General features: G+C 45.3%; 2 protein-coding genes and 2 long non-coding RNA genes across 5 annotated transcripts in view; 2 read left to right on the forward strand and 2 right to left on the reverse strand.

The window, feature by feature from the left end:
• Positions 1–26,436, forward strand: part of LOC135401306 (uncharacterized) — a 139,157-nt gene that overhangs the window by 23,983 nt on the left and 88,738 nt on the right. The window contains exon 1 of one of the 2 annotated variants that reach the window (XM_064633625.1): positions 19,341–19,446. The exons of the other annotated variant lie outside the window; for it this stretch is intronic. The gene's annotated coding sequence lies outside the window, so the exon portion shown is untranslated. Of the gene's footprint in view, positions 1–19,340; positions 19,447–26,436 lie in introns of those variants that run through there. 2 annotated transcript variants of the gene reach the window in all.
• On the reverse strand, positions 8,671–9,955 carry LOC135399961 (uncharacterized). The gene is made up of 4 exons (XR_010424468.1): positions 9,741–9,955; positions 9,048–9,257; positions 8,816–8,990; positions 8,671–8,743 (listed from the first exon to the last, which is right to left on the reverse strand). It is a non-coding gene; the product is annotated as an uncharacterized LOC135399961 (long non-coding RNA).
• LOC135399962 (uncharacterized) lies at positions 10,344–12,389 on the reverse strand. Its single transcript, XR_010424469.1, has 3 exons — positions 12,369–12,389; positions 11,002–11,160; positions 10,344–10,860 (listed from the first exon to the last, which is right to left on the reverse strand). It is a non-coding gene; the product is annotated as an uncharacterized LOC135399962 (long non-coding RNA).
• Positions 15,025–17,427, forward strand: LOC135400620 (uncharacterized). The gene has a single exon (XM_064632450.1). The coding sequence runs from the start codon at positions 15,025–15,027 to the stop codon at positions 17,425–17,427; it is 2,403 nt and encodes an 800-aa protein (XP_064488520.1).

A 26,436-nucleotide genomic window follows, 5' to 3' on the forward strand; every position in this document is an offset into this window, starting at 1 on the left:
ACGGGAATACCATGTACTCTGAACGTCGGTGCACTTGATTCCTAGAAAATGTCATCCGGGGAATGCGAGTTTCCGAGCATTAATTAATGCGTGCTGTCTCAAAGTTCGTCATATGCGTCCATTCGTTATACGGGCGTCCGTCATACGTTATACGAAAGTTCACGTCGTCGTTGTGACGGCCCCTCACCGAAATGGCGACGTGAAAAGAGCCTTTACGTGAAATGCAGACGTTCGGTGATAGGATCCCGCCCTTTTTATTTTTATTTTTTTCTCGAAAAGATCATCCGGTATCGAGGAAGGGCCATCGTATATGGCGTCTCAATCAGCTGTGTGCACTTCGAGTTACCCTTATCAAGATGAGAACAAGAGCTCTCTCAAACTACGTCTAACATTACCCTGACAATCAGGGCTACTATAAACCGCTGGCATCTATACAGCGTGCGTGCTGCAATAGAGCCGGTAGCACTGAGTGGTTGCTTGGCGTCCCATATCGATTCGCGGCGAAGACAGAAACTTCCCCGTCGGAGATCCTTTCTTGCTGAACGACTGTGTCAGTGCGAACATGCTACTGAAAGCGCCATATGTTGGTGTCATTTATAGATGTAGGAGTCGCCCCCCACTGGGTTTGCACCAACCAATCTGGGTCGGACGCAGGCGTCAGCTGGGTTTACCTTGTAGAAGCAGCCTTGTCCGAGAGACGCAACATTCTTCTCCCGCCCACGCACACAACAACGCTCTCGTGCTCCTAAACGACGGAAGTGGGGCAGATGTACCGGAAGTTATGGCCGATACCCCCCCTCCCCTCTACACTCTTGGTTGCCAGGAGCTGAAATGGCGCTGCTGTCTCACCCTCTGTTTCCCCACCGCCTGCTCGTAAATCGAAGGATTACCAGAAGATTACAGCACTGGGTGCCGTTGTCCTTATTGTGCTGTTGCTTCCTCCGTGCTAGCTATTTTATAATGCATCGGTGACGGGTGAAAGAAGAGGCAAAAAGGCGCATAAATGTTCTGCAGACAAAGTAGTTGGCGCTGAACAAAAATGAAGCGGATAAATACGATGGGTATAGGGTTTTTTTTTTTTTTTGTGTGTGTGTGTGCTGTCGTCTCTCGTGTGTTCCCACTAGTAAACAGCGTGTTGTATTCGGCACTCGTTTTTTTTAATTCTTTCTTTTACCCACAGTCACGTTTTAATGTAATGATCAGCTGTCCACAGACAAACTCGGAACGTATCCTCCCTTTCTGCTTCTTCTTCTCGCCGCGGTGAAGCTGTTAAGCGTTCCATCATAATGTTTCTGGTGGTCGTATATCCCTTATCGCGAAGCGGCGCCTTTTGTTTCTCAGACGGGCTCCTTCTCTTGGCTTTTCTTGCTGTGGAGCTTCGGAGGGAGGGAGAGAATCTTTTCGGAGTTCGAGCACGCACGCCATAGCGCTTTGTGCGAGACATGGAAGTCTCGCACTTTCTCGTTTTTTCTGTGTGGTCGGCTGGGTTTATTGGGTGAGCCGTTGTTTGCACCGCTGTTATCACGTAAGAAATATAAAAGGTGTACATACTTTGTGTTGCCGTCTCGAAGGGAGCGATTAAAAGTGTGCGCGTTACTTTCGGTTCCGACATTCCAATTTGGATCGGGAAAGTTTGCATAGCATGCGAGCGGGCTGGAGGTGAATAACCCACGTTGAACTGCAACTGATTGTGAAGGCTTATGGACGAAGCTTTGGTTGCGGAAGGAGTTTACGCTCTGATTACGTTCGTGGACTAATACACGTCATCGCATTGGCAGATTCTTCTTGTTCGTTTTCGTGAGAGAAAGTGTATATGCAAATGGTTTCCCTGAAAGTCTACGAAACTGTTGGAGAGTTTGTGTTGACCGTGAGTGTACTATACCGTGACCTTACCGCTTTCGTACCGTCACGACTGTTGAAGATATCACCAAAGAAGATGACGAGTCCCTGTCTGTTACACTCACGTGACAGACATGGCGTTCATTCTAGTTGATTCAACGTAAAAAAACACATCGTCATTCCTCTCCGCTGTCTTGCCTTCCACAACGATAGAGAAAGTGTTTTAGGAGAACCACGCTCTTTCAAGCGCTACGACACCGTACCATAAACGGCAGCGCCATCTAGTAGTGGATTTTAAGGACATTAGTAAGGCTTTTCGCGCAGTACGACACGTAGAAGGTCTAAGTCTTCGTTAACCGCGAATCACTTGCGGGATATGCTGTGCCATTCCCGGAACGTGCGGCCTCTCGTTGTTGGCCGACCATTACACTCGAATAAGGAGTCGGGAGGTGGGGGGAAGGAGCCCGTTTCATGCTACGGTGAGTCGTACGTCGGTAAAGTCTGTCCCTCCGCGCTCTGATTTGATGTTACTGATAGGGAACTCGAACTCCAGAAGCGTCTTTAGTTCCCTATAGAACTCCCTATTGTCGACAAAGCTGCAAAGTTTGAGTTGGCCCAGGTGTTACCTTGTATTTTGTGACGTGGATTGACTCCATCATCGCTTAGTGAAGAAAGAGGCAAAAGTTTCGCTAAAATACGGCACACGGCTTCAGTAGCTTCTTGCACTATGCCTTTATATAGGGTGGCATATCTATAGCCCAGAATATAGCTGAACCTTGATTTGTTCGTGTGACGGCGGTTCCGTCTGGTGCCAGCTCCGAGTTTCCGTTTGGTGCACGGAAACACTAGTCACCGCTTACTCTCACCGACGACATACTCGGAAGATTACATATGTCGAGACGTCCACGTGCTCCACGCGGTCAATAGGATCCCATTGTTCGCGTCGTCCTCTAGAACTCGTTGGTGCTCGAGGTGCGCCAACGGAACGGCATCATCGTGCATTGATTATGACGTCGCTCACGCTCTTGACATGGGCGTGTTCACTAGAGAACTTTGGCAAAAGAAAAGAAACCCCTATGGGGTTGTTCGCTTCCTCAAGCGGGCGCAGCTGGCGGAACTGGGCTAAGCCCAGGCAGGTGTCTCGAGGACGTGCCTTCTGGGTGCGTTTCTGTTCCCTGGCATCGTGATTTTCCAAAGTTTGTGGCGTGCATTTTTCTTCTTTTTTTTTTTTTTTTTTGTCTCATCGTAGAGTTACCATGTCATTTAGTTCGTGGAACGAGGTCTCTGTTCTCCCGGTCTGTACTCGTGGATGCAGGTCGCGTGCGGTACATCTGGTGCTCGGGGGAAGCCATCGTAGAAGTGAACCCCTCCTGTAATGATTGAGTTACTGCGAGTGTAATTGGTGGTGTAGTAGAGGAATGGGTATCGAAGGACGCGGCGAGGTTACGGTTATTTTGTACCCGCGTGAAGAAGATCACGCAAGCCTGTGGAATCATTTGGAAACGCGTGTTGCCGCTTACATGCGAAAAGTTTGCCTTCGTTGCATCACAGCACAGGCACAGTATACAGTGCGGTTGGATGACCCTGCCCAGATAGTGCGTATTCCATGTTCCCAGCTGTTTCCGAAACTAAAACTAAAAAATAAAAATTTAGCTGTGTTTCTTCCTGAAACAGTTCTGCTGTATGCAAGGGACATTTTGCTTTTGTAACAGACTGCAGTTTCGTGAAAAGTAGGCACGTGGCATAGTAGCAAATACAGTTTTACCTCGCACTTTAAGTGCTTACGAAAAGTTGATATGTAATAATAATTGTATCCGACATTAGCGCAAAGTCATGCCTGTTTGACTCCGGCAAATTATTTCTTACATATACAGTGAACAAATGAAAGTGTGAGCAGGATAATCTTCACAAATATTATCATCAATATAATTATTATATAAATATATTATGAATAAAATATGCGAGCACACAACGTATGTAAAGAACAACGCAGGCTTTCTCGTTTGATCCCATTCGTGCCTTCAGAAATATCACGATAGATCAAGAAAAGATCTTCCCGGAACAGCACCGCAAGCGATACCTATATACCTATATTTAGAGCCATATGTAAGATCATAATTTTTATTTTCATTGTTGGCTTCTTCTATAGCTGCAGCGTGACAACGACCGCAGGTGGGTCGTTGGTCTCACACGCTTTTTGCCTCCGAAACTTTGCGGAACCCTCTAACAGCCGCGAGCGCCCCCATAGCGTCTTCGGCTTCCGGTTCGTACCGCTTCTGTGTGCACGAATCGCTGCGGGCGGGAGTCATTTTACTTTGCCAATTTCTCAACGCAAAATAACTGCGGGTGTTCGAAGAGTAGAGGTGCAGTACTGGCAGGTGTTGCATTTTTTTGCTGTTGTGGCAGGACAATGACAGCGGCGGAAGCAATTCATTTTCAGAAGTGCGTCTGCTACCACAAGGCATCACAGAGAAGCGAGAAGCGATTGCTTGTGCAGCAGTGTCTGATGTTCTGCTGGTATAGCCCTGTGTGTTGAAAACATTTTGTGACAGGTTTGCTACTTCTTGAACAGCGTCCTACTTCCACGCTATAGTGGGGCGCCGAAACGTTAACGCAGCTGGCTCTTTAAAAAAATCGATAAAATTTGCTCTTTTATAAGCGTTAGCCTTTGCTCTTGGAGTGTCGCTAATGCTTCAAGCGGACGACATGGTTGCCGAAGGAGGGATATAAATGACGTTGACTGATATCCGTGGTGCCTAATAGACAAGATGTCGCGTAAGGTAAAGGCGCACATTAATCATTAGCGCTGCTGCGCCGTGTTTGATAAAGAGCGTTTCCAAGTAGTCGGGCTACGTGCGATTCACTCCGTTGTGGCGTGCCAACCGTGTGTATAATATATATTCTCGAAATATCTCTTCTCGATGGAGCCCACGTCAGGGTTTATTTTCAAACGCATATACGATATTAAATATACAGTGAAAACCTCCCAATATATGTTGCGTCCTCGCACGAGAACAAATAATCGTATAGTTGGCCTGTAGAACGCGCGCGCGAGAGAGGCCTCTCATCTGCACGCGCTCTAGAATATCTCTCCCTCTCCTTCCGAGAGTGAGTGACGTCCCTCCGTGACGCTTGTGGGAGAGCCAATCCGGTGGCTCGTGGCGTGACGTCATCCGGCTCGACCGAACTGTGCGTGGTCAGCGTCGCACCATGTCCCGCGTAGCCGACAAGTTTTCAGTGGAAGATGAGAGCTAATGTTGTCTTCCTCCTAACGTCATGGCCACTCCACTCTGTTAAATCCAGAACACCTTTTGGGGTGTAATTCACACATACCATAACTGACTCCATTTTAGGTGTATCTTAACACCCTTGGCCAGCCTTACACCCTCCCAAAAAATGGTGTAATTATACTCCTTTTTTTTGGTTACACCCCAGGTACCATAACTGACTCCTTTTGAGGTGTATATCAACACCCCTTGCCAAATTTACACCCTACTAAGAAGGGTGTAGGTGAGAAAAATGTGTGCCTGAAAGAAAATGCAGATGGAAAATAACGATATGTGACACTTTATTTGCATAGTCTCATAAAATTCTAACACAAATAAGTTGATACCACTGCCACGAAAGCACACAGGGATGATAGCACTTGTAAGATGGCAATACTGGAACCAGATCGGTGTCCGTTCATGCACAAGACCACAGGGTTTCAGGACATGTGCCAAGATAGCTGATATACTGATAAGGGAACACTTTCTCTTCTGAGGTACGGGTATGTTACAACCATAATGAACGTAGCATAAACAGTACTCTGTATGCTGCTGGCAAAATTTTAAAAAGCAGTTGTGCGGACTCCTATCCAACATCCATTTTTTCAGAACTTCCAACTATAGTTAAATGTGCTTATTGTGTTAGACATTCACTTGAACAGTGACGTAAAATTTCCAAAGCAGTGCCCACCTGTTGGCACGGTGAAACCAAAAGTCATATCTAAGTCAGTGGCTAAGTGGCTAAGTAAGCTCTGACTAAAATAAATACTCAATAAATAAGAGAAAGTTACTCAACACAAACAATGTTGTGGCAGGATATACATGTCGCAGTAGCCATGAAAGCAGTCTAAAATTGATATTCTATGCAACATGAAAATATGCAGTCAACGGCCTGTCGATGACCGAATGTTTTACCACGCGTCACAGGTAATCTTACTTCATTTCAATCCGTGGAAATTCATTTTTCTAAATTGAACTTCCTAAATTTTCTAAAGCACTTGGCTCCGCCTATCTTTATCGCCCTTTTCTTAGCGCAAAAAAAAAAAGAAAAAAAAATAGAAAAACAACGAAAGGCTGTCACGCCCAGCTGGAGGAACAGGATCGGAAATCAGCGTCCGTAAAGTCACACGTATCACGGCTGCCGAAAAGTGACGTGCTTTTTCCAAAATCCTCTCTTCCTGGCTAGTCGTGGTGGCCTTTCCTCCTTTCGTTGGGGTTTTTCGAGCTCAGGAATTAGGGGGGGGGGCAACAGAGGTAGGCGGAGCCAAGTGCTCAGTTTCGCTCAATTACGTCACTAATTTTCGCTGTGCTAGGGACTGTACGTCCTTGCAGAATCAGGGCAATTGGGAACTGACATTCTATTTCCATGAGAAAAAGAAAATGTAGGTTAACCAGGCAAATTTCGAAGTTAGAAAACTGAATTTCCACGAATTGAAATGAAATAAAGCTACCTATAACGCGTGGCAAAACTTTCGGTCGCCGACAGGCCATTCACTGCATATTTTTACGTTGCATAGAATATTAGTAAGACTGACTTTACGGTTACTGGGGCACCCTACATGTAATATGACTAGGCAGGGAACAGCTGACGCACCTTCGCATGTAACAATGCAATATTGAAGAAAACATGTTAATGAGAATGCAGCATAAACACAAAATGCACTAACACCATCTCACTGTATATGCACTAATAAGTTGAGTAACATGACTGTTCCCACGTGCAACCCTGACCTCCGGGGGAAAAAAAAAAGAAGTCTTTCTTCATACTTTATACAGGATACTCAGCAAAAGAAAAGGAAGCTTTAGTTGATGAGCACCTGCTGAAAAAATAACTTACAGCACTAAATGGGGTCATGAACATTCACAAACCACTCACAGTTTTGTTCACAAGCCGGATGACTGATGCTCTGGGCTTTGTCACACCCAGCTTAAACCACTGGTGTTCGATATACGTGAGGACGTTGAAAACTTTTGCATCATACATGGCCTGAAAGAGCCAGTAGGCAGCAAATATTGCAGCCACACCGTCTTCTGCATTGATGATTCGAAAAAGTTCCTGGCTTTCAACTAGCAGGTGCATGTGTTGTGCCTCCTCTAGAGATGCTCCTGTGTACCGCACACAAGGTGTCGAAGGGAAGTCTTCAGGCTGAAACACAAATTACCAGAAGTTGAGTATTATAGTAAAGAATATCCAACACAGCATTTCTCTTTTTTTTTTATTGGAAACACAGCACTTCACACTTTTTCTGCTACTTCAGTTAAAAACTGGTGCTCTACAGCAAGTACCACCTGTCTCTAACTCAACTAGCAGGAAGACAGTCTCCAGTTTTCTTTTATTGCTCTCTTTGTGACGTGCTGTCTCCAATAAAAAAAAAGACACTGCATAACCAAAGAGCAACATACTGAGCTCAAGGGATGTTATCGTACCTGAGAGGCTCATTAGTATACAGAGCAGCATGTGATAGGAATATGGAAGATAAAGAAGAACAAATGACAAGTATTACGTGGCAGCAGAGGCTGATGAAGCTTTGTGGCATACACAGCATCAAAATGGCCACTGTCACTGCATGCAGTTGTTAGCACAATGCTGCTGGAAACGACTAGCCAATTAACTCGACGGCAGGTAATGAAGAAACACGGTGGATAACAAAACAAATGGCCTCCCAATGCAAGAAATACGGGGTGTCTGCTTCCACTGGAAACAACACTTCATGAGCAGGGCTGTAAAAATATTTTTGTGGCATTTTTGTTATAAACAGGTGCTGTAGCGCCTCCTTGTAAAGCAAGTACATACCACAAAGATGTCATCCAGTTTTCCTTTGTTGCTCTGCTAGTGAGGTGTTCTGCTTTCAATTAAAGCAGACATCCTGTACAATACAGATAAGATTACCATCGAAAGCTGATAGAGTAGAAGCTGGCTAATTAGAACTTCATGGGGACGCAAAAGAAGTTTGAATTAAAAGGCGCTTGTATTAACAAAAGTTAAAGGAAATAGAGCCATATCCAGCGCAGGTAAAACTGGAATCGCCCAAAGTTTCCTTTGTAAAGAAGTCCGTCAAAATTATGAGGATTTCGCGGAACTTCATGGATTCTGGTACGCTGCATGGAGATAGACGCTTGCCACATAATTTTGCGGAATTGTGCAATTCTGTTCTACTCCTAAGGCGGACCTCATCCCACACACACAAGCACCAGCTCTAATTTTTTACATCAGTGGTGGTAGTTTTGAGATGGCAAAAATCACTTTGGCAGGCTACCTTTTTACATGGGAGGTGGCACTCAGTGCCACCATGGGAGGTGGCATTATCCTTAGTAGGAGAGATCTGCATGTGAGGCATGAGGGGCATTATAGATAGATGTCTATGGGAAGCTGGCGGGACCATGAATGTTTGAATTATCTGGAAATTCGAATTCGCAAGTGGCAAATTGACAGGCTTTTACTGTACCCTTCTCACACACTGTATTAATGCACAGTCTCATGTAAACCGATGACTAAGCAGCAACCTAAGCTATGTGACAAAGTTGTACACAAGTAAAAAAACTTACATCTACGTCTTCATGAATGAAAAGCTGCGAGATGCCATCCGGCTCACGTAGGCAACGGCACATGATGCGCACTGCAGCAACAGCAAAAAGGTCTGTGACAGAACAAATGTAATCACCAAATGGCTGCCGTATGCAAACATACACTACAACAAGTTGTGGCTTACGCTTTTTTCGTGCTGAGCAGACATCATCCAAGTGGGGGATTTGTTGCACAATCTGAAGAAGTGAACTGCTGGTGGAAATTGTGCCTTTGAGTGTAAGATTGACCACCTCTTGAATGCCATCTTGGACCGCAGAGAGAGCCAGCCGCTGCGTGAGACATTCGAAGTCTCTGAAAAACTGATAGCCAAGCAAGCCATTATAATATGCATCGAGGACAATTGCTGGTGATCTTACCCGCTCTGCAATCATTATGTAGGGGTATGTTTCTAATGACGCTTGCACAGGCATTACCGCCAGCTTTGCGCACCTTCCTTTGTAAGTTGCTGCCATGCGTATCTTGATTTGCTCTTCATTGGGGCTCCTCTTCTTGTGCTCAGTCTTCAGCCATTCTTCGTGCGCTTGAAGGCTTGCATCATCCTCATGATCTGTCCCGAGTGGAATATTCTAAAAAAAGGAATGTTGAAGACACTTGATGTGGAGGGTCCTCTGATCAATGTCCCATCAGTGTCCCATCAATGATGTGCTCCAAACAATGTTGCACAAGCCCTAAGGTGAAGTGAAATATAATTAGGGCCTGACTTAACGAGTTGGTTTTGGAATGGGTTTTTGGGTAAATTTGGGTTAAACTCGAATTTTTCTAATGTCCTTGTGGGGGGGGAAATATCGGTCGGATTCGGATTAAACGCGAAAAAGTCAGGCCCTAAGTATAATGGATACTGCTGCACCTTCAAATTAAGAACTGGCAGCTACAGAAATGCAGCGCATGTGACAAAAGTGTGGTTCGAAAGCTACAAAGCTAATAATCATGCAAAGCAAAACAAGAGTGCATGGTGGCCCAACAAAACCGTTCCAAGTGAAAAACAAGCGGCAAACCCATTATAGCTCCCATGATGGGAGAAATTCGAGCAACAGCAACAGTGCCTGTACCTGTCGCCTGGTTCGCTGTAGCTCGGAGTTGGCACGTTCGCTACTAACTCGGCGCCGATGGCTCCCGAACTTTTCCCGCTGCTTTTGCACTTCATGGTTGTTTTGCAGTTTCCTCCTTTCATTTTTAAACTTGTTCTTCAGAGCTACAAGCCAAGAGCTCTGCAAAATTTGAAAAGCAATGGCAGTTAGGCTTCTTTTTTGTGTGTGAGCAGCACGCCACGCAGGGGACCACTTCCTTCACGTTTTTTTCTTTGGTTTTCATACAGCGATGAAGGGAGATTAAATTTAAGGGGCATTTCTTCATGCAGGGCTCGCGAATAGAGTAAGCACAGTCAATGTTGTATTCTTTGTTTTCCTGTTGTCAATGGCATTTCTTTGGAGACAACGACGAGCCCTTCATCTGCGAATTCGCAAAGAATTTTAGCGTGCGGCACTTTGTCCAGATGGTGGCACATGTTTCGGTTGCTCCAACCTCTAATTCATTAAAAATCAGCGACTCATCCTTGTCTTTCAAAACGCATGTCACTGACAAGAGAAAAGTGAGGGGAACATGCCAATGCATATCTTATGATGACACTATAGACCACTAGAAGAGAGAGGATGCAGTGTAGCTGGTATGACATACTAGATGATGAACCTTGAGATAAGGACAAAGGGGAAATTCTGTCGTGTCGTCCCCTTTTTGTCCTTACCTCAGGGTTCATCTTCCAGTAGCGAGTATAGACCATTGCAAACAAAAATCCCCTTAGACTCGCTGAGGAAGTGCTTCTGCGTTAAGCACATAAAGTCGTACACCTAATTTCAGTAAGTAAAAGGCGGAGCAGATAAACCAATATTTCTACAAGCAGACTATACCTGGGAGAGGCAAGGGTCTTAACTTTGAACTCGAGGAATGCACGGAACAATGCAGAAAATGTCACCACTGCTTCTCTCGCTTACAAAGAGGTGCAGAGAAAATTGAATTTTTTTTTCCTTTCAGTGAGTGGTCATAGGATAAAAAAAGAAAAAACATCAGTGGATACTGGTACTAACAAATCCATCCCCAATGGTGTCCGCAAGATGTGGATATCGCTCCAGTAACATGCTCACAGCTTTGTGGTAGAACAGATGAGATGGATACCTGGAGTGGAGAAAAAAAAGGGGACACATTGAACAAAAGTTATTGGAGAGGCCATGCAATCTCCGTGTGCTAACTTTTCCCAGTTCTGACAAAATGTAGCCTTGCCAAAAGCCACAACCACGTGCTGAAAGGTGTACTTACAGTGTGGTAACGACCATTGACTGATACACCGCGTCAACTATTTTAGTTTCAAGGGACGACCTCAAGGGGTTGCCACTGGACACAGCGGCAATTGATGCATGCAGGCCACCAAAATCTGGGAGTACATAACCCTTGCCGTCACGGTTGTCTGGGCGACTCCTGCAAGTTTCAGCATGCAAGCCATGAAAAAAGTGCTTCAGAGAAATACAGCCGAAGTGTCATAATTTGAGGCACCACAGCAGAGTCATGTTATCTCGTACCATCAGTTTGCATCAACAGGAGATGTCACAAAATGTGTGCATCTTTTAGCGGTCGCTGTGCATCAATATCTCAACATTCGCAACACAATGTCTCAAACTGCAGTGAACATTACACAGTGAAATGACGGGATATCTAGCTGAAGGGCATCTCACGATCAGTCAAAGCGGATGTATACCATTCAGTGTACTGGCATGCCTGGCGAATGAGTGTGAAGCCTGTTTGGGGCTGCTATTCTTTTTTTACCGCCTCTGTTGCAAAGCAAGCTCCAGAACACATAACTCATTTTTGAAAAAGGGAGTGAAAGAGTGTCCTTTTGTGCTTCACCGCGACAAAAATATGTAAACCAAAACCGATAATTTACTGCAGCAAATGACCTGGTTTGGCAGTAGTTTTTTTTTTTTAAAGGTGTCCAGTGAAGGTACGAATAGGGGTAGCACCCATTTTTATAATGACAGCGCCCTGTTTAAGAAGCTATATTTTTCACAAAACTTATATGAATTTTTATTTAAATAATGAGCACCTTCAAGTCATTCACGTCGCACGCAACTTGTATGTGGTATCGGACATATACTTGTAAAAAAATATATATATATATATTCGATTGGCATCACCTGTTTGCAGGAATCTAACTGAACCACCCTGTATGTAATATACAGGCTATCTTTGTTTAAACAACACCGAGCGCTTCACAAAGAGTATGATAAAAGAAAAGTAAGGCTCATTTTTCTTGTGGAGCACCCTTTACCCTTTAAACAAAAGCACTCTGTGCTGCTAGCGACCGGAAATGTTTAACACCAGGCACTGACATTATCCATAAAATCAGGTCATACTGAAGGAATGGCAAAAAATATGTAGGTTGGCAATACGATTACCACTGAGGTTAATGGCGGGATATCTTATAGGACAATGCAACATCGTCATTTATGGCTCCCACAGCCAGCACCATGCTATCATCGCGACTGTACACATACATCCTCCTTATAAGGTTTCAGGTAAATGTGCACATCATTACCCTCAGAGAGATCAGTAACAGCATGCTTTCCAGTCATATGATTATGGCAGGAAAACAGTGTCAGTCACACAAGGACAGTCCTGTAATTTCTTACATGTTCTGTGCCACAACACAACTGGTTCCAGGTGTGGGTTCCCCTAAGTCAGAGGCTGATGTTGACTCTACCCATGTTGGAACTGAGTCGACTGATGAGGACGTTAGAGTGGGCAAATTCATGCAGTCTAACAGGGGCGCCTTCTCTCCTTCGTCAGTGCTCACACCATCTCTTTTCGTCACCCGTATTGTAGCCAAGTGAGGGATGACATCGTCGTCCACAAGGGTGACAAAACAGTTGAAGTCTTTGTCAAACATCTGCAAGTGGCAAGTACGCATTCTGCTATTACTTGCTGCTAAAGGTGTTATCCTGCAGAATTCATGAAGTATGATGCCACACCACAAATATGGTCTCGCGAGTACTTTGTCCCAAACTTCGGTAAGCTGCCTTACCGTTTCCAGCTTCTGGCTCTCCGTTTTTACCCGTGGCGTCTTTGCAACCCCCCAAACTGCGTCTCGAAACCACTACGGAAACCAAAATTGCAACAGACGCTTACCATTGCTAAAGAAAAATGACTTGCAAGAACTGCGGAACCAAACAACACTGGCAACATACTATATAAACAGACAAACGCGCTTAACAAAGCCAAAACGTACGTTACGTAGCAAGATAGCATTTCACACCCATCGTGCCAAAGAAATACGGCGCATGTTACCGTCTGAACGCTATGCGCTGTAGCGTAAGATTGCTGCAATGAAAGTAATAGGAAAAATAGCAATACCTTGAACAGTACGCTGTCGCACTGTACGCTGCTGCCCAGTAGGGTACATCCTTGTATTGCACCTTTCAGATTGCCGAGGGTTGTCCTGGAGTCGAACTGAAACTTTCGCTTTAGATCTGTCCCGTCAATTTCGACTAGGCAGACCACCGCAGACATCGTGCGCGGAAAGTCGAAGGTGGCAGCAAAACGGGAAGTTATCGAAAGTCAGCACCCCTGTAGATCGCCAAAACTGTCACTATAACACGCGCACATGGACAAAAAGTTTCAGAACTTGAAGCGTTCCAGCGGTTACAAATGCCGCCAACAGCACGGATGGATCGGATTCTGATTGGATTCGTGAGTGGATAGGAGCCGCTCTTCGTATCGGTGACGCGTTTTTTTTTTTTTTTTGTCACATTTGCATAATGTTTATTGTTTCTTGTTATGAAAGAAATACACATACAAAAGAAGAGAAATAAACAATACCACATTTAACGAACTGTAAACATTTCGCGCATTAAATGTAAAACTTGACATCGTACAGACATCGTACCATTTCCGCTTCCGGCGGCTGCGAGATTCGGCGGGCGATTGCGAGCATGGTTGCGAGTGTCTTGTGTCCGTCTGTCAGACGCTTTCCTATTTCAACTGTATTTTTGTCTTGTGCCAATCTTGTCGGAACGATATCCTCTAGCTGTTGAAGGAGATCCTGCCGTGCAGCACCGTGAGTGTCTTCCTCCAAACAGCTATGCGCAAGCAGATCAGCAGCAAGGAATTTAGATGAACTCGCTGTTAAAGTTACAACCACGCGAGCCTTGTGGCGTCAACTTAGTGCCCGTTTTACCATGTCGTGTCGGTCACCACTATTGATACCACCGACCACCTGTTGGGATGTGAACCGTGTGTGAAAATTTTGTCCATCCCCTGTGCATCGCATGCACCATGCCATATCTCACTGTCATTTTTCATCTTATGCTGTCATCGATCACCGCTTGTACATACCAAACATCATTACTCAGTTACGGGGAAGGAAAAAAGACAATGTCGTGTTGGTCTAGTGCATAGGACGCCATTTCCAGCTGCGGTAGTTACGAAGTTCAAATCCCGGCAGTGGGTTTTCTTCTTCTTTTTTACAATGAGCCTGGTAGGTCGTGATTAGATAGGTGCATTGGCTGTGTGTGACTTTGGATTCGTTTCGGTGTGATGGGAAAATCGTCCGAAGAAATCGGCCCGGTGTTTTCATGGGGCTAGGTTACGTTAGGTTAGGTCGATTATGATAAGTTGGTTTGTCCAGGTTAGGGTAGGTTAAGTCAGGTTAGGTTAGGGAGCATGGTGTTGACATATTCACACTCTTGACACACTTCACTCATGTGAGAGTTAGTTAGGTTAGTGTGCCGAGATATTACATCAACGTGAGGGTAAGTTAAATTCTCTCGCTTTGTTTCGGCATCTTTTTACTGTATAATTAGGTTATGAACGACCACAAACAATGGAAATGTCGATGTTTTTGTAACGTTGTTGGTTGATAACACAGTGCGGACTGTCGCTGTTGTTGTAACTGCAACTGGCTGTTCCCATTACCGTTGCTGTAATGCTAGCCATGACGTAAGAATAAACAAAGGAGAACCTTAATTTTCTGTGACTGTGTCATAAGATTAAATTATGTAACAACAGAACCTTAACGTGTCTACATTTTCGCTTTCATGTTTGTCATTACAAGGGAAGGGCAATTTACAAGTGAGAAAGACGGAAAGTGATTACAGTCGAAAGTTCTTCCGATCCCGGAGGACACAATGGGGGACGGGGGGGCGGGACACACATAAGCCACTACCATCTTACCACTCCGTTAAAGTGAATGAGGCATGCATGGTGCATAATTAAACCAGAATACACACAAAAAGTAACCCTTGCTGAGTGGAAGTGTCATTGACTCATACTGTTACAAACTGCTCTCAGATGCCAAACCTTCGGTACATCTCCTGCACGCGCTGCCAGTGGAAGGGATTCACCCTCAGAGCCCTCTTCCGCCACATGCACTCAGCTCATGGCCATGAGAAAAACTGGACCTGCGGCTTGGAAGGATGTATGATGACGTACAGATCCTACTTCACATACCGCAGGCATGTGACAAGCAAGCACAGTGGCCTCCTTGGAAGTCACGACTCACGAGCCACCTCTCAAGCCACCCAGAATGAAGGCAGTGAGGAAACTGGGGAACCCACGGGGGCCGAAAGTACGGTGTCTCAGGACGATGATGGCAGTAATGAAGCTGATGACATCAGTAATGAAGAACAAGATGCATCCAGTTCCGTATGTACAGCAGATTCTACGAAGCGCCTTGCACTTTTGCTTCTGAAGTGGAAGGAGCAAATGAGGCTACCAGAGTCCAGCTTGAATGAAGTTGCAAATGATGTCATACATTACATCCAGGACTTAGTTCAGCAATCTGCAGATACACCTGATGCACAGCCACTTACTGACATCATTAAGGAGCTGCCTATTCTACAAACAAAAGGTGGTCGGGAAGACTACTGGAAGAGCACACTGCCTTTTGTACAACCAGCGACGATGTACCTGGGAAACAACTCAAAGGGAAAGCCAGATACGTTCCAGTATGTCAGCATACTGAAAGTTCTCAAGATGTATCTGCAGTCTCCACAGGTTCCACACGTAAGTGTACAACAGGGCAGCGAAGGCCACCTCAAAAGCGTGTTTGATGGCTCCGCCTTCAAAGGGCACAAATATTTTCAAGGCGATACCAACAAGCTCTGTATCCAGCTCTACTGTGATGAATTTGAAGTCTGTGATCCCTTGGGTGCCAAAAGAGGAAAACACAAGTTGGTAGTCATATACTATTCACTTCTAAATGTGCCTGCTGAGTACAGATCCCTTCTGCAACATATCCATCTAGCTGTGGTTGCTCGGGACAAGCTTGCGGAACGCTATGGACTGGACCGTATTCTGGAGCCCCTTGTGAAGGATGTCACAGAGCTAGAAACAGAAGGCATAGTCGTGAATTCTATACGGTACACTGGGTCAGTGCTGTGTCTCTCAGGCGACAACTTATCCAGCCACCGTGTGGGGGGATTTGCAACAAGCTTCAGCCACGGTCGCGTGTGCCGCTTCTGCATGGCTTTGCACTATGAACTGTCTGCCAAGCACAAGGAGCAGCATTTTCACATGCGGTCTCCTGAAAGCCATGCATACCACCTCGACATGTTGGAAAGAGGGTTGCCTGCACTTTCATTATATGGAGTGAAAAGGCCCTGTGCATTACCACTTCACGGGTTTGACCCCACAGAGCACCTGCCGCCCGACATGATGCATGATGTTCACGAAGGCATCTTGCCATTCCTCCTGAAGCACGTACTTTCCAAGCTTGTTTCTGACAAATATTTCTCCTTGGAAACCTTGAATGCTTCCATTGAAAAATTTGGATACGACCCATGTGATGTGAAAAATAAGCCCGAGAGTATACATCCGACTGTTCTGACAGGCAAGGGCTCGCTGAAAGGGAGTGCCTCTCAGAAGTTCTGCTTATTCAGGAACATTGCTCTTTATGTTGGAGAGTTCATTCCGCAAGAGAACAGGTTCTGGAGGCTCTACACTATGTTCCGAGAAATCGTTGACCTGATCATGTGCAGAGACTTGCCACTTGACCACGTTCCTTATCTCCATCGCCGCATCGAGTTTTTCCGGCAAGAATTCCAGACACTGTTTCCAGATGTGAGAGTCCCATGCAAAATGCATTACATACTCCACTACCCCACCTACATCTATAAGTATGGACCACTCATCCAACTGTGGTCCATGAGGTTTGAGGGGAAACATCAATACTTTAAGGACATGGCGAGAAAGCTAAAGAATTTTAAGAACATAGCTTTCTCAATGGCACAAAGGCATCAGCTCTACCAAATGTACATGTGGACGCAACCAGACTCGAAGGATAGTGTATCCAGCAAGGGCTGCAGGACAACCCCTACGGAGCAAGCACCTGAGGCTATCCAACTGTATCTAGCAAGCCATGGCATCGAGCAACGTCAGGTTGTTTCCATGAAGAGCGTGGAGTTCAGTGGCAAGGCTTATGTCACGGGCTGTGTGCTCACGTCACAAGGGGCTGATGGTGAATTACCAGAGTTTTTGGAGGTTTGCGGAATATATTCTGTCAACCGACGCATCCTCCTGCTTGTTAGGAAGCTTGCAACGATGGAGTTCAACGACCATTTGCATGTTTATGTTGTCGAACGTAGGGAGGAGACTTTCATAACAGACATTTATTTTGAGCATGTATCGGACTTGCTCAAAGTGCACAGGAAGGGAGACATGTTTGTCATAAATCCACGGCAGGCACTTATATGATGGTTGTGTCATCGTCCTCCTCCCCTTTAGATCCTACTTTTGCATTTTGTTTGTGTATCTGTGCGTTCTTTGTGTACATATCTGAAGTATGGTTCTGTAAATAAGCATTGCATGATCTCTGACCACTAAATAGATACTTATTGAAGTCACATGTCATGTCGATCAGATAACTAGGACAATGCAAGGGGCGACTATCATTATAGGGCCACTGACTGCAGCAATCCTTAATTTCTCAATTCAGTTTTTTTTTTTTTCAATTCCTCAGTTCAGCAAAAGCAAGGACAGGTACTTGTTCAAACATTCTTTATGGTTTGACAGTAATGCTTGCATGCTTTCCATGCTTGTCCATATCAGCTGGTCTGCACAGAGAAAACATATGCACGAAGGGTATATGTTCCCCTTCACTTCGTGAAGAATAAGGGTAAATTAGCTCTTGTCAGAGAAGAACTGGTCCACGTAATGCACGGATCGAGACGTTTAAGTCCATGCTACATGACTGCATTCACCGAAATTAAAAACAAAAAAAGTAAAGCCTGGAAAATATGACTTGACCGGCTGCAAACGGTTCTGTGAAGGGGGCTTCCCGCAATGCTTACGTGTGCAGGGTGAAGCCCGCTTTACAAACGGGTGGGTCACGTACGTAATTGAAGGCTTTGTTTAAAAAATCTGATCACCTTAGAAATATCCAGTCTAATTTTCAACGGCCATGAGTTTTCCATGAGTGAGCCATTTTCATGAGTGGAAACGGCCCATTGCGATGTAGGTTGGTCCATTTCTTGTCAACCTTCCCTAAAGTTGCGCAATTCCGCGGAATGCTGTAACACGCTTGTAGTTTCACGGCACATAGCGAATTCCGCGCATTTTTGCAGAATCGTGGAAACGGGTGGCGTTAACTGTCAGGTGCAGTGTATTTGGCGTATGCTGAAAACACCATTTCTACACCATATGGTTCTAAACATAATGTGAAGGGGAGTTTTCTTCGCAATTACACCCACTTTACACCCCAGATGAAAAAAAAAGTGCCCACAGATGGTGTAATAGAGGAGTATAACAACAGTTACACCCTTATTACACCCATATTACACCAGAAAGGGTGTTCAGAAATTAACAGTGCACTCCTCTAAACTTTCGCCGCTCCGCGCCTCATTTTAGGAGATTTTCGTGAATTGAATTGCGCAGTGATATAGGATAGCGATAAGCGAAAATGGTTTGCATGATCGCTCGTGATAGACTGCTCGATATCAGTAGGGGTTTCGAGCATCATTCCTAATCACTAAATACTTCCCTGCTCGTACACAAGAGACATTATCGGCACTCGTTACATGGCTGATACGGTCTCGTCACCTCATTGCTTTTACCTGGGCGAAGGGAACGTCCAGAGGTGCACGCTTATAAAACACAAGAGAGCGATCTTGGTCATTTATTTCCACGTCATGTGCATACCTGCTCATAGTTTAGTGACTCGTGTTGACAATCCTTCTGACTGTATCTGTACTAATAACATTTCCCCGAATTCTTCTCAGAGTGTCGTTTCCACAGTCAAGCGTATCCGCACGGCATTACAGAACAAACAACAGGGGTACCCACATAAATCGTTACTATAGGGTCTTTCAGTCGTCCGTTTTCTCGGAAAGGTCCAATATCGGCTTATCTATGGCGCTGACGAAAAAAAAAATACCCGAATTGCATCTCGACTGACCGTAAAACGGCCAGAAGAACGAGAGTGCGCCTGATAATGCGCCTTCTCCACCCCGTTTTTTCGCGTCCGCTTGAAAACCGTGATGGAGCATCGATTATTCTTCTGGGCGGACACACTTCGTGACTCGTATGATCCCGGACAGGAAGCGATTGAGATCTGCTGGGGCCTCGTGACTTTCGCAGTCGGTGACATCAATGATTGCGCGTGGCAGGTGATAAAGGTGTGTCTACGTCGATTCGGAAGCTACGCGAGTGGTAGCTTTTAGCATCGTCCACCTTTGAGGAGGGCTTTGACGAAGTGACAGTGGCCTCGTAGAACGGGTAAGTCGATGGTGCATGACCCGAGGATGCGGAGATAAACGCAGCAGCTATACGGTTTATATGGCATGACAACTCTGAAATGGCATGGTGCCCGGTCTGGTTGTTTCTGCGGTTTCTAGTCGAGTGTTCCAGAGGATATAATGTTGCTATGGTGCCGCCGCTAATACGTCACAAAAATAGTAGACGTATCAGTCCGTTAAGTGTAGGTAAAGCTGAAGTATTACAGTCTCACTTATCAGACCTTACCAGCAGCAATAACAAGAACTATAGGTTATGACGAAGACCTGGGGTGCAGACCATAATACTATAAGATCGATTGTGGAAGAATGATCCAACGGGAAAGAAGATCCGTGCGTCAAAAAGATCCATAGGGAAAGAAGATGCACTAGTGGATCTTTCTTCCTTGTGGATCTTTTTTCCTGAAATCCACTAAGATCACTGCCCCTTCATTTCAAAAGCTTCAAAACATTTTAAACTTGCATTGGCGACTTGGATTGACAAATCGCCGTTGATGGTTGTTGGCGTCAAGTTATTTCGGTTACTTGCTCACCTTTGGAGAGAACGACGTGGGAAACCGCGTATATAACCCGTTTTCGAACTTTTGTGGATGGGCCCTTTTGTAACTATACGGTGTAACTTTTATGACTAACTCAAATCGGTAAACAGTGTCCACAAGTACACACAAACAGTACATAAAGGCAGTTGCAGAGTACGATACAGATACGGCGATTGTGTGTACACGAAACGCGTGTTGTGGAGCTTATACGTCTGGATGGTATCTGGTTCTACATATCTCCTTGGTATAGAATGCCCTTCGCAAGGCTCCATTTTACGAGTCTTATTTACACGGTGTGTGTATGTGTGTGCGTCTCAAAGAACTCCATTCTGCACCTCGAAGCAAACATATGTAGATGTTCTCGTCGCAACAAAAAACACGATATGACTTGAGGCGTTTGCGAAGAATATGTACTCCCGCATTCTATACCGCGAGCAGGAGAGTGTGCATTTCTCGCATCGAAATGTGAATATTTCTGTTTGGAGAGTGTTGCTCTCCCGTTGCTTCTCCTTGTCCCATGCGTGTCTCGCGCCAGGAAAAAAAAAAGAAAAAAAAAGGTGAAAGTGGTTCGAGAGAGAATGGCTTTTGTGTGGCTCGCATTGTTGTGAAAGTTTCAGTTGGAAATTATGCATACCGACGAACGCCTGGGGATGCAAGGTGTCGTACACTCTCATGCTTCGAGCGTGTGCGACAGCGCACATATACGTATAGCAGGAGAGTGGCTTCGAAGTTCTGCGAATGATGGTTGCCCACTCTGAGGGGGCAAAAGTGTAATTTTTATAGTCCTTTTGGGCGCTACATGCCACGGCTATTATAGTTACTTTCGGGACTAAATGTCTCTAACTTTATGCGAAGTTTAGGGACTATTTGCAATGCTTCCGGACGGATGTCGGCACATAGTTCCCTCTGAAGTCGGCCCAGGACGCATACTAACCCCCTGTCCCCCACTCCTTCCTGCTGTCCTCTCTCCATCTGTCCACGTCTGTACGCCGCTCATAGCCAGAGTTACTTCGCGGGGCTAACACGGAATTTAGAAAAAGGTATTTGCAATGCCGAGGAGTAAATTTTAGGGTCCGGACGGGGCTAAAATGGGAGCAATTGTAACTGTAATTGCTCTCCAATTCCTCCTGTTTTTCCCTCAAAGTCCATGGCAGGTTGTCTGTCACGTGACACGTTTCGCTAGCTATAAAGAAAGTGACCACACCTATTGACTTATCTAGGCTTATCGTATCGTAGCTGCAAGGTATGCTCCTGCGTTCCAAACTTTTGCTTAACGCACAACGAAGATGCTCACGAAGAGGCTGAAAGTAGACAAGCTAGCTGGTTTATTGACCAGGAATGCATATCCCTGAATTTGGGGAACATCCCTAAGTTTGGTGTTTCCCAAACCCAGGGATACGCATTCCTCACGCTCATTATTTTAAGGTCTGCGCTCGTCAGTCTGACTGACACACAACGTACCGGTTTTGTCCCGATCTCGCGGAACATGCCATTTTCGGTAACTCCCCGTAACCATAATTAACTCGGGAACAGAATTAGAGTTCACCCTTGGCACATCCTGCGCTCTTTTCAGACGCCCTATTATACCGGAACCAATCCAGGGCGTGCACCGTATGATTCATGCTCCGCACACCAATCTGTGCTTCCGAGTGGAGCCCAGGGTTGCGTGCCTGCCGCTGACATCACTCCATTAATAAACACCTACCTCAATAGAGGCAAGCTGCCGCCGCGCCTGAAGATAATTAAAAATGCTGAAAGATGGCGGCAGCAGAGTTACTCCCCGATGTGCTTTCACTATTCAGAATCATTCAGCCTTACTATGTATGCAGTAGCGGAAAAATGTCCGTCGCTTCCAGCTTAGTTGGATCACAAGCGGCGCAAACGCATAAAAAAAAAAAAAAAAGAAATGGCGGAGCCGCAGCCGGTGATAATGGAACTCCGAACTGTACGTCTGCTCTGCAAAATGCGTCACAAAGTTGCGCTTGCGCATTTGGTGCGTGATTAACGTCGTCTGCTTTGTTTTTGGTGGAGTCTGTTTGCTCCTGCGGGCAGCCCCCATGCTTTTGTCGCTTTGTGGTCGCTTGATGGGGGGGCTGTATATGTGTAGCCAGTCGCAGTCTGTCGTAATTGGAAACACGACGATATGGTTAGGTAGCTGCAGAGAATGGCAGTGGACGTCTAGATAATGGTTTTACCATGGTTTCCCACGTTTCTCACGCTCGCATGCTTGGAGCGGAAAGTTTGGTGGTTGCCGTTTACTATATTAAAGCGATAGTTTTATGGGGCCAACCAAAGTGTAGGGTTGTCCGTAGCTTTCTAGTGCCACGTGACACAACACGTTCCCACCGATTTTCGCCGAGAATTCACCGCTATAGTGATGACCGTCTGAAGCTACAACACTTAAACGCGTTTGGCACAATGCCCAACGAAGCAGCAAGTTGTCTTTGAAGATGTTTAAAAACGTATGTGCATTTTGTAGTGAACTAATTTACTTTAAATCATTGTGCTCTATGGATTAGTTATGCGTACGATGTCGAAGCATTCGTATTGTGGTGGAGGTCTTTTTTTGTCGCGTCTGTCGAAACAGCGCGGCGCATCCTGTGAAGTTTACCTGTTACTTGTCTTGTGTCTATTCGAACGTTGCTTTAAGTTAGCTTCGTTTATTATAGCGCAGCCTTTTCACGGAAAAACATGGCTCCTGTTGATAGTCTCCTCTGAACTCGACCTCTCTCTTCTTCTTTTGATGCTGACGCATTATTTTTCGAATAAAAAGCTTTACAGAATAAGTAACCGGTGTACGAAAGCTATGAAAGCTCTTTCAAGGAAATGGGCAAGCCATATCGGCTGACACGAATGCGAGAACTCGCGACTCGCTGCACGAGAGAGAGAGAGAGAGAGAAACGAGAGAGAATGAATAAAAAAAAAAGCAGAGTAAATACGCTCATCTTATGCCATGTCGCCACCGTCGTCGCTTGCAATTCAGTTCTGGGCCAACGAACGCAATTTCGTTTCGCTTTGTTCTCGGAAGCGTTGATTCTTTTGCGGATGTACGTACGGCTTCCATGCGGCATGGCCGAGTCAGAAACAACCTTTATCATCTTTATGGCGGATACGTTGGAACTGTGCCTGGAAAGGTTAACGGTGACTGGAGTTTGGACAGACGACTGTGTTTGTACGTAGATAACTGCCTTCTTGAACCATGGGTATGTCCTTCCGTGACATCAGTATTTCGCTTTCTCGCATCCTTAAAAGGCTTGCGACACTTCATCCTAAGTTTCGCGAAATAAATGCTAATTGAATTAATTGCATCTGTGTGAACCTGCGTTCCAAATTTTACAGCAAACGTAGCGATAAGCGCGTAGAAAGTCGGCCCCGCGAATTACCAAAACTCATTCGTCTCCGACGTTACTGCTGAGCGTCTCCGCCAGTGGCGCAGTGCGTGAGAGGTCACGTGCATATAGCACTACCAATGGGGATGTCCGTAGCTCTTGCACTTCTCACATCAGAGCTTGACACGTACGTTGTGTTCCAAGGATTAATGTGCGCGCAGCTGCGGCGATCTCTCCGAGCTGTGTGACGTCAGATCAGCGGAGCAGTTTTATTGGCTGCCGAAAATCGTGTGTTCCAGTCGCCTGTTTCGCTTCAAACGCGGGATGGGCGGCGCCAAGTACAATCGCGAAAGAAAACCTTGTAAGCAAAAAGAACACGGACGCCTCGCTATTGCTCGACTGATGTGACGTCACAGACTGGTAGCCGAGGCGAGACGCTTTTCTGACCCGCGAGATTGAAAGCTCTCTTGCGCACCAGGGCCACGATCTGCACCCGTACTTTTTGTGGGAATATGTGTCATCGGTTTAGTGTGTGTTTTGTACAAGTTCTGCAACAACGTGTGTCCCAGGGATCATAGTCCTCATTTTTTTGCTTCCCCTTATAATCTTTTGTTTTTCGGCAATTTTTTCGGGATATATGCTGTCTTCCCAAAGGAAATATTTTGCGTGAGGGTTCCTGAAGGTAGTATGTCCATATCACGCGGTAAAAAAAAAAAAAAAAGATAAAATTATGCCGAGGTGCCTTCGAAGCCACATTTGAGCACAGATGAAAGAAAACCCTGAGCGTGGACAACACAGGAACAGCGTCGTTCATCTCATCGTTGGCCACTCTCAGGCTTTTCTCGTCACTGAATTCAACCACCACCAACTTGCTCGCGTCTGTGCAATTATATCTCCTCTTTCTAGGCCAGGCATCGATTCTGTTATGCTGACTTTTGTTAGCGTGCGCGCTCACTTATGGCGCATTTTACTCCTATACGCCGTATTTACAGACCCACACAGCTTTCACTGTCAACTCTCTAGGCACCTGCTCGGTAGACTGGCGCGTTGCGTGTAAACACAATGCATATATAGTTGTCCCTATATCAGGCGCGCCCACGGTGGTTTCGTTTCCCGCCCGACACCGTTAAAAACTCGGATCGAAGGGGATGTGCCTATCCATCAGCTACTTACGACGAGTGATCCATCAGCTGGTCATTGTGTGTTTCAGCTCTCCAATCAGTCTCCATCCATCGTGCGCTATCCGGAAGGAAGCAGAATGGCCACTTAGCTATGCACCAGTCGCTCATTCAGCGGAAGTGTCTTCTTGGGCATAAACTCCTACATGTGTATATCATCGCTTGGCAGTGACCTACACAAAACTCGTGGTGCAGTTTCGCGCATGCCGTTGCGTTCTTAATTCGATATATTTGTGTCAGAAGACTTGCGAATATGCTTTGTTCTGTGCTGAAGTTATAAAATGGGAAGTAAATAGTGATATGTTACACAGGGAACTTGATAAATATTTCAAAAGAAGAGGGTGCATATAGAGTTTGTCAGTCGGTCCGTTTTATTGACGATTTATTAAGAACTAACCATTATTTTATTTTATTGATTTATCATTTTTTACTGTATACGCACTGCAACTGACCTGATGCGGGGGCGGGGGAGAGTCTTTGTCACCTATTGCTTTTATTGTAGATAGCCATTTTTGTTTTTCTAGGTGATCTGGAGTAGCCGGCTCTCGTAATGAGTGCCTATTTCTCCATTTCTTTTCTTGTTAACTCAACTCAACTCAACTCAACTCAAAAAGGTGCATACAAAATATAGCACATGCAAAAATCATACATTCATGGTACAGAAAAAATATAAAATACAAAACAAGACTTGCACTTCAGTTGCTATCTTTCAGGAATGGTGAGAGCGAAACGGAATACAATGAGGAATGTAAGGAGAAACAATATGACGCACACAACGGAACTCTAGAATAAGACATTTGTAGATTAAATTCAAAATTCGCTTTTACCTGAAATGAATACTGTGTCTATACTGGCACCATATTCCAGTATTTTATTGCTTATACAACAAAGACTGCACAACAAGATGATTGTGATAGAGTACGGTCTTAGTGGGGTAACTCAACCATTTCTTCAGTAGCGATAGTTCGAATAGGTAAGTTATTTTTGTCTATAGATTTATAGTCAGAGCTACTTATAACTAGGGAGTGACTTTTACGGGTTAAACCCGATTGGGCCGGTTATTCCCGCCCGAACTGACCTCCGACCAATTCGGGTTAAACCCGATGTCTCCCCGAATTCCAGTCACTATGAAATCCTCAAGTGACGTTTCCACTGAAGACGAACAAAGGTCGCACCGTCTAACACATGTAAGAATGGGTCACTTACGTTCCCAGCAATACACAGATGTGTGTCAACGCTGTCTATGTCTTCGGGGATTACCGCTGTAAGGTCACGATCCCGCAAAAAAAAAAAAAAAGAGAGATTAGGAAAGGACTTAATAGACAAGAGGAGAAACGAAAACACACAATAACACCGGAAGGCACAATTATCTCCCGATTTCTCCCCGAATTAGATTTTAAAATAGCGCCCGATTTTTATCCCCCGAATCTGGGAAAGGCATTTAACCCAAAAAAGTAACTCCCTACTTATAACTTAACTTATATAACTAACTAGAACTTATAAGCAACGTGTCACAATGACGCGTATATCACGCGTAAACAGCGTGAAGGTTCACTGTATTGTCGTATGTATATGTTGACGTTCTGTTGACGACACGTATATGTTGACGTTTCGCACATGGATCATACGAAATATCTCCACGAAGGTTACTATACCAGGAGAGTACAGAACACTGCACTTCGTATTCGTTGTGTACATTCTTGAACTCTGTCTGCCGAAGACAGGGAGCATCATGCAGCCCAAGCGGGTCTACTTACCCCCAATGGAAACCTCAGTGGGGGTGCGCACTAAACCAACCTCAATGATCTTCTCAAGCCGTGACCTTTTACGCCACAATATGCATTCCTCTAAGCGAGGAGCGACAGAGAATCTGGGCCAGCACTTCTATTTGAAGTCATACTTATGTAATAATGTTTCTGCGGCCTCT

The sequence above is a fragment of the Ornithodoros turicata genome, chromosome 7 (genome assembly GCF_037126465.1).
Source record: "Ornithodoros turicata isolate Travis chromosome 7, ASM3712646v1, whole genome shotgun sequence".
Lineage (NCBI taxonomy): Eukaryota > Metazoa > Arthropoda > Arachnida > Ixodida > Argasidae > Ornithodoros > Ornithodoros turicata.

Excerpts from the sequence above, each read along its gene's own strand:
- LOC135400620 (XM_064632450.1), top strand. The coding sequence starts at position 15,025 with ATGCCAAACCTTCGGTACATCTCCTGCACGCGCTGCCAGTGGAAGGGA.